The sequence below is a fragment of the Lipotes vexillifer genome, unplaced genomic scaffold (assembly GCF_000442215.2).
Source record: "Lipotes vexillifer unplaced genomic scaffold, Lipotes_vexillifer_v1.1 scaffold236, whole genome shotgun sequence".
NCBI classification, from domain to species: Eukaryota; Metazoa; Chordata; class Mammalia; order Artiodactyla; family Lipotidae; genus Lipotes; species Lipotes vexillifer.
The window spans coordinates 496,607-509,008 of NW_006773295.1; the positions used below are offsets into that span (position 1 = coordinate 496,607).

General features: G+C 52.9%; 1 protein-coding gene across 1 annotated transcript in view; it reads right to left on the bottom strand.

Moving 5' to 3' along the window:
- Positions 1 to 12,402, bottom strand: part of MSI1 (musashi RNA binding protein 1) — a 19,420-nt gene that overhangs the window by 2,884 nt on the left and 4,134 nt on the right. Inside the window, exons 4-9 of the mRNA XM_007448184.1 lie at positions 11,180 to 11,272; positions 7,434 to 7,482; positions 6,204 to 6,286; positions 5,598 to 5,715; positions 2,954 to 3,034; positions 1,685 to 1,741 (exon numbers count right to left, since the gene is read on the bottom strand). Coding sequence (XP_007448246.1) covers positions 1,685 to 1,741; positions 2,954 to 3,034; positions 5,598 to 5,715; positions 6,204 to 6,286; positions 7,434 to 7,482; positions 11,180 to 11,272 — 481 coding nt within the window. The remainder of the gene's footprint in view (positions 1 to 1,684; positions 1,742 to 2,953; positions 3,035 to 5,597; positions 5,716 to 6,203; positions 6,287 to 7,433; positions 7,483 to 11,179; positions 11,273 to 12,402) is intronic.

Consider the following 12,402-nt stretch of genomic DNA (forward strand, 5'->3'; position numbering starts at 1 on the left):
GGGAGACAACGCCTAAGTCTTCATAGAGCTGGCACTTTCTCACTCAGACGTCACCTCCTCTGAGAAGCCTTCCCTGACCACCCCTGCTGAGGCAGCCCCTCGCCCCTGACACTAACACTTTAGCACATTTCCCTGTTTTATTTTCCTTGTGGAACTTCTCACCTTGAGAAAGTATCTGATACTTGTTTATTTACTTGTTTATTCCTGTCTCCCTCCACTAGACTATCAGCTCCAGGAGGGCATGGGTCTCGTCTGTCTCATTCCCTGCTGAATCCCCACTGCCTGGAACAGCATTTGGCACAAAAAATATTGATTAAATGCACGAAGGAAACACCCTCGTCTCTTGAAGACGAGGGAAAAGTCTGGACCCCAGACCTCCAAGAACTGCTTAGCCTTGAACCCACATCCTCCCTGGCCAAAATGTCTGCAGAGGGGATATTTCTTCCCTCGGTTCTTTAACGGCAGGGCTGGGCTCTGAGGTCTGGTCTGGGGCACAGTTAGGCATTTCCGCAAAGCAAATCCAGCATGCTCTTATCACAGCAGTAAAGCATTACTCATTTGTATAATAAGCATTTCTCTCTCTCTCTCTAGAGCACAAGTTCTGCAGATCAGAGCTTGGGTGTCTGGTCCCTGCTTTGCCTCCAGGGCTTGGCAGTGTCTCACACAGTAGGTCCTCAACACAAGAGTTCTGAAGTGAGTAGGAAAGACCCCTTTTCGCTCCCCCACTCACTCTGCTCAGGGAAGAGCCTCTATTAGCCCCACCACCAGGACTCCCTCCCCTTCCTTCACCCCAGGTTCCTCTTTCCCCTCCCCCATTTTGGGGCCCCCCTGAGCATCCCTTGGAAGGAAGGTCTCATCTAAAGCAGCAACCACGCTCACGTCCTCCACACACGGCTAGGTTGGGGGGGAGTCTGGGGATGGGGTGGGGGGAGAAGCGGGTTGAACAGAGAAACCCCTTGCAGCCCACCTCATCTGCACCCACCCCGCCCCACCCCTTGCCCTTGGCCTGGGCCTCAGCCCCGGCCCCAGCTCCAGAGTTGAGCTGACTGGCTCAAGTAAAAACTCCAGCTTGAGAAATGGTTCAGGATGGCCAAGCATATCACCTACTTGCCCAGAAGTTGCAAACGGGCTGGATTTGGCCCTCAAATATGTTGCATTTGGCCTGCAGTGGTTTAAAAATTTGAAATTCGTTGCCAACATTTGAAAATAACTGAAAAATTCATTTGAAAGTGAAAGCTGGGTTTTGGGCTTCTCTTGGAAAATAAGATCTGTAAGTTGTGGGTCTGCATCCCCTCCCGGCAGGGTTGGCTGGCACTGAGTGGAGCCATGCCCACTGCCATGTCCTGACATGCCCACCCGGACCACTTTGCTCTGAGTTTGAGACCCTGGCTGGTTCACCACTGGCTCCCTGCGCCTACAAGGTGCTTGGCATACGGGAGGCATTAGATAAATATTTGTCAAATGGATGAATGAGTGACTTCGCCTCCATCTGCTGGGCTTGGCCCTATGCCCCACCCTTAAGGGCCATGCAGCTACACAGACTGGCCAGTGCCCGAGTCTGCTGCATCCTCATAGACTGGAGGGCAGGAGAAAAGGGTCCCACTAGCTTTCCCTGGGAAGGTTCCTGGGTCATTCTCTTTCTCCCCATGTGGCCTGTGAGGTGTACGAAATCCGAGCGACTGACCTGTAAGCTCGGGGAGGACTGGGGCGCTCGGGAGAGGGGTCCGCTCTACACGGAATTCTAAAATGAAACGTAAAACAGCTTAGGAAGATGCAGGGGGGCCTCTTGGGCGTGGCCCAGGGAGGACAAATGCACCCACAGGGACACTGGGTGGGGGGACAGGCCATGCACAGGACCCGAGAGCTGGGAATGGGGAGAGCACGGTCCCCAGAAGGCAAGGGTGGGGAAGGAGACACAGTCACAGAGAAGGGAGACAGACAGAGAAGGGAAGAGTGGGCAGAGTTGCCACTTATACCCTGGGCACTGGGTGATGCTGGAGCTTCTGTTCCCACTGTTTTTCTTAAAAGTCTTGAAATTGCACTAAAAAAATCTCCCAGAATCCATCTTTCCTCCTATTTTCTTTGGTGGGGGGGAGGAGCTGGGAAGGTAGCATTGATGGGAAGCGATGACCCTAGAGCAGCTCTGCCACTTTCTAGCTGAGTCATCTTTGCAGTCACTTTTCCCTTCTGAGCCTATCTCCTCACCTAGAAGATGGGGATCACCACACCTTCCCCCAGAGATTACTGTCAGGACTAGACAACAACATGTATATAGAGGATTCCAAGCTGGACTGCCCAAGGTGCAAGTGCTTAGGGGACCTCTAGAAAAATAAGACCAGAAAACAAGCAAACAAAAGCCTTGCAAAAATATGAAATTTGATATTAAAAAAAACATTGAATAGTCATCATGGGAAAGCTCAGAACTTCGTTGGGCTTCTCGCCACTTATGAGAAGGCCTAGTGTTGTTTTTATTTTGAATTACAAATGAGGGTGGTGATCATCTTGCTTTTAAATTGTTTTTCAGCATTCAGGGTCTCCAAAGGTCTTGTCTGCCTTGAAAGGGGCTCAGCATAGCACATGGTCATTATCGGTGAGTCCGTAAGGACACAACCAATGTTGGCCCTCAGGGAGGTTGCCCCACCACAAGCCCAATGCCCTTTTGGTGGAAGTGGCAACCCCGGAGGCGGGTAGGGAGGAGAGAAAGGCAAGAGGCGGGCAGAGATCAGCCTGGGAGGGAGGGGTGCCATGCAGGGCCACACGGGGAGTCCCCCCAGCTTCTGAGGTGGGGGGAGGGGGGGGCGAGGCGCTCCTTCCTCAAACATGCCCTTCCTTCCAAGCCTCCAGCAGGCAGACCTCCCCCATGCCATGCACCCCCAGACACCGCCCATGAGGAGTCAGATTGCCCGGGAACCAGGGACATGCTGGCAGCAGAGGGACACTGGGAAGAACTTACCGGGGAACTGGTAGGTGTAGCCAGGGGCGAGGCCTGTATAACTCCGGCTGGCATAGGTCGTGGCTTGGAAACCAGGGTAACCTGATAGGGCAAGGGGACCAGTGTCAGATGCCTTACCTACAGCTCAGCAGGGAAGGATGTGAGCCTCTCATTTCCCTCCCCACCTTGTATCATGAATAATAATCAGTCATATTTACCATATACCTTCTGCATGCCAAGCCCTGTGCAAAGCCTGTTGTACACTTTACTCTCTCCTCATAAGAATCCCAAGAGTTACTATTAGGAGCCCCATTTTACAGACAGAGAAACTAAGGCTCAGAGAGGTGACAGTTATTAGCTGAGAATAATCCAAACTCTTATCAAGGCCCTTCATACTCAGGCTCCTGCCTCCATCCTGTCCTCATCTACACCCTGCCCCTTTCTCACTTTGCTCCAGCCACATTGGCCTCCCTGCTGTTTCTCAAATTCACCAAGCTCTTTCCCACCCCAGGGCCTTTGCACATGATGATTCCTCTGCCTGGAACACTCTTCCCCGGGTTTTCACATAACTACGTCCTTCTCATTGTGCAAGACGCAGCTCAAATGTCACCTCCTCAGAGAGGTCATCACACAAGAGACCTCCCTTTCATCAGTTACAATATTCATCATGTCACCCTCCCTGGTTTTTCCCTTTCAATATTTCTCATGTCACCCTGGTTTTTCCCTTTCATAGCACTGATGACCAATATCTGAACTTATCCCAGGATTTCTTTAAGTGCTGATTTTCTATCTTTCCCATCTTTTATTTCTGTCTCTCCAAAACACCAACACGGTGCCTGCTACTTAGTATATATATATTATAATAGATATTTGCAGCTTTGAAAGAAAGATCACCTAGTGAGTAATAATGGTGTAACTGGGATCCAAATTCAGATGTGACTGGCTCCAAGTCTCTTAACCACAATTCTCACTACTGGTTAGAGGTTTTCTTTTTTCCCCCCACTTTTTAAATGGGGTGAAACCAGCTAATGAATTGTTTTGAAAAGAAAATTTTCTCAATATTCCACAGGAGGCTAAAGAGACAGAACAATTAAATTCAATACTTTATTCTAGCCTGGAACTTGCTCTGGAGGACAAAAATAGTTATAAAGAACATTACTGGATCAACTGCTAAAATCAGAAAATAGATAATAGATTATATTAAAATATTGTATCAGTACAAATTGGTAATTATAATGTGGTTTCTTGAAAGAACATCCCTAATCTTGAGAAACACACAGTGAATTATCTAAGGGTAAAGGGCCAAAATGTATGTAATTTACCCTCAAATGATTCAGGGAAAAATCACAAGTGTACTCTGTGTGTGTGTGTGTGTGTGTGTGTGTGTGTGTGTGTGTACACATACACATACAGAGAGAATGATAAAAGCAAAATGGGTATGATATAAATGATAGGTGAATCTGGTAGAGGGTATATGGATGGTCTTTGTACTACTTTATTTTTCCAACTCTTCTGAAAATTTGAAATTACTTCCAAATAAAAAGTTAAAACAAAAAACTTCAGGAGAAGACAATGCTCCACTTGGCGGGTACATTCCCCACCCCTCTATCTGTGATCCCACTCCTGACCCTCTAGCCCATGCTATAGCCCCTCCTCTGAGTCCCCAGAGCACCCCTCCCCCATCCCCAGCATAAAGACCCCCTTGTACTGTTGTCTTTCTGTGTATATACATCTTGTCTCTCCAGGGAGACTGTGACCTTCCTGGGGGCCCAGCTCAGACTTTTCACCCTCGGTCGTGGGTCCCAAGCACTGCTGATTCGTGCTCAACTTCCAAAGCTCACGGTAACCTTGACCTCCTCCGGGAAGCCTCCCTGACCCCCAGGTGGATTTAAGTGCCTCCTTGGGCCTCCCACAGCCTCTAATCACTGTGGTGACACTGCCCATTCACTTCTGTCTCCCACTTGAAGGGAAACCCCATGAAGGCAGGTCCTCTCTCTCAGAAGCTGCTCAATAAATATTAGTTGAATGAACAAGAAGAAGCAGCCTTCTTTCTACCTTCCCAGAGGCCTTTGGGTCTGTAAATGCTGTTCCATCTGCCTGACCACTTTTTCCCTCCCCTGCTCCCTGCCCTCCCATAACTAGCTCCTACACAACCCACAGACTCAGCTTAAATGTGACTTCCTTCTTAGCTTCTCCAAGTCTTGGTCAACTTTGCTATGACCATGCTCCCTTGGCATCCTATAATTCTCATCCTAAGCCTACTTATTTATGTTCTTACTTATTTTTTTCCCCTGCCAGACCATAAAGCTCCAAGGAAAGTCACCGTTGTACTTCCTGGCATAGGGGCTGGCATTTATAGTTGCTCAATAACTGTTTACTGGACAGATGGGTGGACAAAAAATAGAATGGACGGATGGACAGAAGGACCAATTAATGAGGAGCAGCTGGACCATTCTTTTGGTCACCACCAGAGGGCAGCACCCTACAACCAAATCGGCCTACCTTCATTAGGACCGGTAGACCTGAGATCCTCGGTCCACACTCCTACCCAACCACTCAGACAGGAGGGCAGACCACCGAGGAGATGCAACACCCATGCAGCCCCTGGTAGCCCTGGGAGCAGTTTTGGGCAGGAAGAAGCCGCAGATGCAGGCCTAGCACATACCCAGCATGCCGATGCCCAGCATGAAGGCGTCCATTCCATAGGGCATGACTCGAGACCTCCCCCGGGCCGAGCCAGTCGGTGACATCACCTCTTTTGGCTGAGCTTTCTTACATTCCACCTGCAATGAGACCTGGCGGTCAGTCCCTCCTATAGACGCAGGTCACCCTCCTATTCCCTGGCAGGCCTCTTTATTGTTAATTTCATGGTTACCATTTCTGGAGGGATCACAGAGTGCGAGAGCAGCTTTGCATGCAGTAGTTCATCGAATGCTTACACCAACCCTATGATGGAGGTACTGCTGCCACTCTCATTTTACAGATGAGGAAACTGAGGCTCAGACAGGGGAAGTCATCTGCCCAATGACTAGACTAGTAAGCGGCGGAGTAAGGATTTCAACCCGGTCCCTCTGAGCCCACCAGCCATGCTTTCTCACAGCTGTGGGACACTGTCTTCCTGTCCAGATTTTCAGCGGGTGGGAGAATTGGCTCTGCCCCACTGACTGTGAGGCCCCTCTGCCTGCCTGCAGAACCTCCAAGCAGCCCTGGCTGGCTCAGCCTGGAGCCCCAGTCTCCCTCTGCACCTCCACCCCATCCAATCCCGGCTCACCATTTTGTTGTTGATTTCATGGAAGTGGATTTCACACACTTTCTCCACGATGTCCTCGCTCTCAAACGTGACAAAGCCGAACCCTAGAGGGCAAAGGCAGGCTCAGAACAGGGCTCATGGTCAAAACCCAGCCCCAAATCATACCAATAACACCACTCCCCCCTCACAGGCAAGTGTCTAAGCGTTAACAAGAAGCTTTGTTCCCAGCCTAGCAACCTCTCAACTACCCGATGAGACAGGGTTTCAACTCCCAAATCACGGATGTGAAAACCAAGGCTCAGCGAAGTGACTTGCCCAAGACCACGGAGCAAGTTAGAAAGAGGCAGAGCTATGATGCAAACAACATTCAACCTTTTCTCTTCCTCAGATGCTTTCCAAGGAGGGGAAAAGAGCACACACAAATACTTTTAAAAATGCACATGAACGTATACAGATATATTTTTGAACACAGATACACAGATATATGGTACACCTAGGTACCCATATATCACAGAGACACTCACCAGTGCTCACAAATGCATAAAGGCCCCTGTGTACATGTACAGTTACTCTGACACGCTAGATCTACAAAACTATTCAGACATAGACACGCTCATATGCACAGACAAAAACACACACACACACACACCAGCACATACCCCACTCCCCAAACAGGCTAAAAGGCCCAAAGCTCTGAAGGCACTGGAGAAACAAGCCCGCCTCCTCCTGGGTGTGCCCCAGGGGCTGGAATGGGATTTCTCAGAAGGCAAGGCCCTTGGGAGAAAAACAACCAGGCAGTGTACACCCGGTGGCCCAGATGCTCACAGGTTCAGGGGCAAGGGTCCTGGGGGCTGGGCTCAGCCGATGGGTGGGGCGAGGGGGCAGTGGCAGGAGCAGACTGCCCGGGGCTGTGGAGTCAGCCTGACCTGGGGGTGGCCCGGTCTAAGCTCTGGTTACCAGGGTACAAGGTAAGCCCAGGCAGACACCGGCTGGGGCGGGGGTGGAGGGCTCAGCTGCAAGGGGAGAAGAGGTCTGCTCCTCTGCTCCTCTCGGGTGTCTGCAATTCGGCAAGTTTCTAGCACAGGAAACGGCGGGACAAAAGCCTTCTGTAAGGCCAGGCCCCGGAGAGGATGCAGATCCTCGGGGATAGGATGTCAGGAGGCGAGATGAAAGGGCAGCTGTGACCTGTAGCCCCCTGGCTGACCACAGGCCCCCAGCCTGGCCTGGGAAGGGGGAGGGGGCCAAACTCACCTCGGTGCCGGTTGGTGGTTTTGTCAAACATCAGCATGGCGTCGTCCACCTGAAACAGAGCTACTGTGGCCGACCCACCAGACACAGGGACCTCCACAACCCAGGACAAGGGCTCCGACACCCGTTCCCCTTCTGCCCAGTCCAGGCTTTATCTTAAACCTGCTCCCTGGGTAGGGGACAGCTTTCCATCTGCAACCCCAACTGGGTGCCACAGCACCACCATTCAACCCTCAAAATCTCAACGGGCCAGCCTGAATGTATTAAGCACCAAACATATGCTTGGCCCTTTGCCCCACCATCCTCTCCTCCATACTCCTTGCATGGTAAGATCCTCATTTTGTAGATAAGGAAATGGGCTCAGAGATGTGAAGTCACCTACACAAGGTCACCCAGCAAATCCCAGATCAAACCTGGGAGGAGGAGGCATAGAATGGGTGCTAGAGGGGAAAATATAGGAGTAAGATATGAGGTGGGGAAGTGAAAGCCTCTTTCCTTTTTGCAAAAGGCCAGGAGGACAGCCACTCCAGCCAGACCCAACTCCCCTCTCATGGTACAGATCTTTTCTCCTAATTGAGGTTTCCTTTTGCTAGAGGCTGTAATTAAAGCAAGTAGAGTTCAGTGCCTGGGCTTCTTGCCTCCCACTGACTGGGGGAGGGGAAAGGGGTGGAGGAAGGAGGAGGGTCTACATTAATCCCCCATCCCTTGGACTCCAGTCTTCTCTTCTTGCTACTCCAAGGCATCCTCTCAGATACATGGACAGCCAAAGTCCTTTGCTTCCCTTCTGCAGTCCCAGCTTCCCTTTGCCTACATCTGCTGCTTCCCTCCTCGCCCTCTTAATTCTTCAGCCAGTGTCAGCTGTCTCATGGGGTTAAGCTAAGGTCTGATTCACCCTCGGTGGAAATCAAGGGCTGCCTCTGATACTGCCTCTCCCCCCTCCACATCCCACTCCAGCTGCTGACCCTCCCCCAAATGGTCAGACATCCAAGGGATAAAGGAAAACTTCCTGAGGCCTTGGGGCACAGCCTCTTCTCCACTCTCCTTTGCTCTCTTTCCAGGCCATCATCTGCCTTGTTAAAGTGGAAAGGGCAGCCCCTGAACTGGGTGGTCCTCCAGTTCTTCTTAGGCACCAAGCGGCACTGGGCCCCTGACTTTGCCCTGGGAGAACCAGGACACACACACACACACACACACACACACACACACACACACCACCTCCGCCCCTGACTTTCCCCTGGGAGAACCAGGACACGGACACACACACACACACACACACACACACACACACACACACACACACACCACCTCCACTGAGCCAGGAGGCAGCTGGGTCCCTGGAAAATCTCAGAGGGAAATTACATCTCCCTTCCCAAGAAGCCTCCTGCCCCAGGGCCCTGCAGCACAGTGCCACCCTAACTCCCATGCTATGGACCCATTCTGAGCCCACATCCCAAATTAGCTAGACTGTCCAAACTGGATGGACAATGCATATTTAGCACAGGGAAAAGAGAAACCCGGAAAGGAGGCTTGTGATAGAAGCACAAGCTTTGAGTAGGACAGGCTGGAATTGGAAAGTAAGCTTGGCAAGCAGCTTTATGTCTCTATGATTCAAGTTCTTCATCTGTAAAATGGGTATAACCAGTTCCTTATAGGGAGGAGTTAAATGAGATAGTGCGTGTAAGACTCTTAACTCACAGTACCTGGGATACAGTAAGTGCTTAATGAATAACAGCCATTGTTATTATTATTACTTTTATTACAGAGGGGCTTACCCACAGTCACATGGGGGAGGGTGGCAAAGCTAGAGACAGAACAGCTGGACACCACTGGCTTTGAAGGTTCCATGAAGACAGTGCCTATGTCAGTTATGACCATGACCACCCTACTGAGCACCTGGACTTGTGCTACTGTGATTATTTTTTGAACGAATGAGTAGATGAACCAGCCACACCCTCCTCCCCCATCCTGCAGCTTTGAGTTCCTGCGGGACCCAAAACTGATTCAGCCCAAATCCACAGCCCTTCCTCCACCCAACCTTCCCACTCTACCTGCCCTGGCCCCCCAGACCCTTCAACCTGGGCCTTGGCTGGACAGACCCAGAGTGGGGCACCGGAGTTGAGGCCAGGGCACAGAACAAGGAAAGTGGCTGGGGGTTCAGGGGACCCCCACCAGTGTCCCCCTCCTGGGGCCAGCTGAGGGGAGAGAGGCTCCCAGCCCAGTGTCCTTAATAGGCTTTGGTCTCCATGGGAACCCAGGGGCAGGGGGGCTCGGGCGGGGGGAGGGGAGGCGGCCGAGGCCTGCTGACCAGTGGGAGCCGCCAAGTTCGGCGGCCGCTAAGCCTGAGTGGCAGCCATGGCGGCTGACCATTGTTCCCCCCTCGGCGGCGGCCCCTCGATCCGGGCGGGAGGCCCCCCGCCGCGGGGCCCTTGGCATTCCCGGCTGTCCCCCTCTCTCCCTGGCAGCCTATTCTCCAGCTCCCCCTGGCCTCCCCGGGCCGGTTTCACATGCCAACGCCGATTTAGGCCCGAACAAAAGACGCGGCCGCTGACGGCTTCTCCTGGGGCCCGGTTGCCATGGCAACGCCGGCCCCGGGGGCAGGCGGCCTCCAATCACAGCTGCTGGATCAGATTAGTGCGAGCTCTAATGCTCGGCGCTCAGACACAAAGACACCCCACCGGAGCCGAGCGGGGCCTGCTGCTTCCCAGGAGCGCCCTTCCCTCTGGGGCCCAGGCGGCCGACCTGCCCTGGGTCCTGTGCCCGGGTCCCCGCTGAGGCGCCTGAGCCTAGGCCTCTGGCCGTTGCATCGCCGGCATCCGCTGGCCAGGGGACCTCCCACCCTCTCCCCTTCTACCCTAGAGACGGAGTGGGGTGGGGGGGCTGGAAACCCACCCAGTCCCCAGCTCACATCCCATTCCCAAGCCACGTTCTCCTGTGCCCTTTGCCTAACAGGGAACTGAAAGAGCCTTGACGGGAAAGTGAGATCCAGCCTGCAGCCTGTCTCACGTCAGAAAAGACCAGGGACCCCAGTACTAAGCACAGCAGCCCAACTTCAGCCCCAGACTTAAAACTTGGTCCCCTCCTAGCCATCTCTCCATGGGACCTTGATGTTCACATTGCTCCCCTTTCTGGGGACACCCTATTGTCTGATGTCACCACATCTGCTTCTGCATGGACTAAATGGCCCAGAAATGTAAGCTCCATGCACCTCAGAGCTAAGAAGCAGTCCTCCGGGACTGATCAGGAATTTGGGGTGGTCTCTTCAGCCCCTCCCCAATAGCTAAGAGATCGGTACCCTCCCCCTCAGCTCCCACCTGTGCAAGGAGGGTCCTGAGTACAACTGGGAGTGATATTTATTGCTTCCTTATCATCCTCACCAGGAAGGAGTGGGGGAAGGTACAACCGCCCGTGGACTGGACAGGTGCAAACTCCCAGGAGGCCAAGGGGTGACTGGATTGAACTGGCTTCGGGAGCACAGCCTCCCTCAGGAGAATGAAGATAAGCAGGAGAAGGGCAACAACAGGGACAGCTACTGTGTGGCTTCTCTCCCTGGGGACGTGTCCAGAGTCCGAAGCCCACAGATAGGCCAGGAGCCTGAACGGTGGGTTGGCCCGGCCTCACCCACAAAAGGACCCAGCCCCCTTTTCAACTCTTGCAGGAATTGGAATGACCTGGCTGGACTCCACTTGCTACTGACCAAAATTCTACAGGCCTGTCATACCCACCAGCCAGCACCCCCAGTTTGGACCCACCTTCCCGAACTGCTCAAAATACTGCTTCACGTCTTCCACCGTGGTGTTTACTGATAGCCCCCCAACAAAGATCTTCTTCGTTCGAGTCACCATCTGTTAGGGGAGGGAATGAGAAAGTGGGCATCTGAGTCCTGTGGCCTACCGCCACCAGCAGGGGCTCCAGCCCTCCTGCCAGGGCGCCAGCTGACAAGCTCTCTGTGGCCCCAGCTACTCGGAAGCTCCCTCTCCCCCCGAGCTCCCCCTTGGACCCCTGCCTCTAGGCCTGTAACAGGCAGCTGTGTACCCCACACCCCGGCTGGCTCGCTTCCTGGGGTCTGTGTCAGGAAGGGGATGGCTTAGTGACCCAGACCTACAGCCTACCTCAAAGACCCCCCCAACCCCTCCTGGGAGAGGCCAAGGCCCATCCCAGGGTCCCCCTGAACTCAACACCGACATTTTCCTCATCAACCTCCTCCCAACCCAACCTCTGGCTGCCCCGTGGCCCCAGCCCTGTTTTAGGAAGAACACATGGTCCTAATTACCCCAGGAGCGCATGGCTAATCCATGGCAATTCCCAGCCCCATCCTAACACTAAAGCACCTTCTGTCACCAAACTGCTTAATGGAATTAACCCAATTCCGACCATGTGCTCCCTGGTGCGGCTTCCTTCAAATACCTGCTTCATAATTGCTTTCAGGCCCTCTGCTGGACTCTTTCAGTGATGCCCTTTTCCTGTCTCCTAAAACCTGCCTCTCTCCCTTCACAGTGGCAGGAGCTGGGCACCATGACTCAAAATCTTAAAGCATCCTAGTTCCCACTGACCCCTTGCAAAGGGGGAATTGAGATCTTCTGGGGAGGGACCTAGTCCCAGGACACATGATAAATCAGCAGACTCAGGGGTCTTGATCTCTGTACTACAGTCAGCCTTCCGCCTGTCTCCTGTTTTCGACTGCTTAAAAATTAAGATGTGGCTAGTTGCCCTGGGCTCTGGAATAGGCTCCTGTCTTGCACCAAAAGTTTTGAGTTCTGTATAGCTCAACTGCTCAGAAATCTGTTTTCCATACACCCAGAAAAACTCGCCACAGCACCAGGGAAAAAGAATACTTGGGAGGGCAGCCACAGTCACCCAACTTGAAAGATAACAGGTGTCAGACACCATGGTCCCTTCCCACTCTTCAAGCCCAACACACCTCACCCCAGAGCGGGGTGGGGGGGGGGGGAATTGGGGGGCCAGAGGGGGCTCC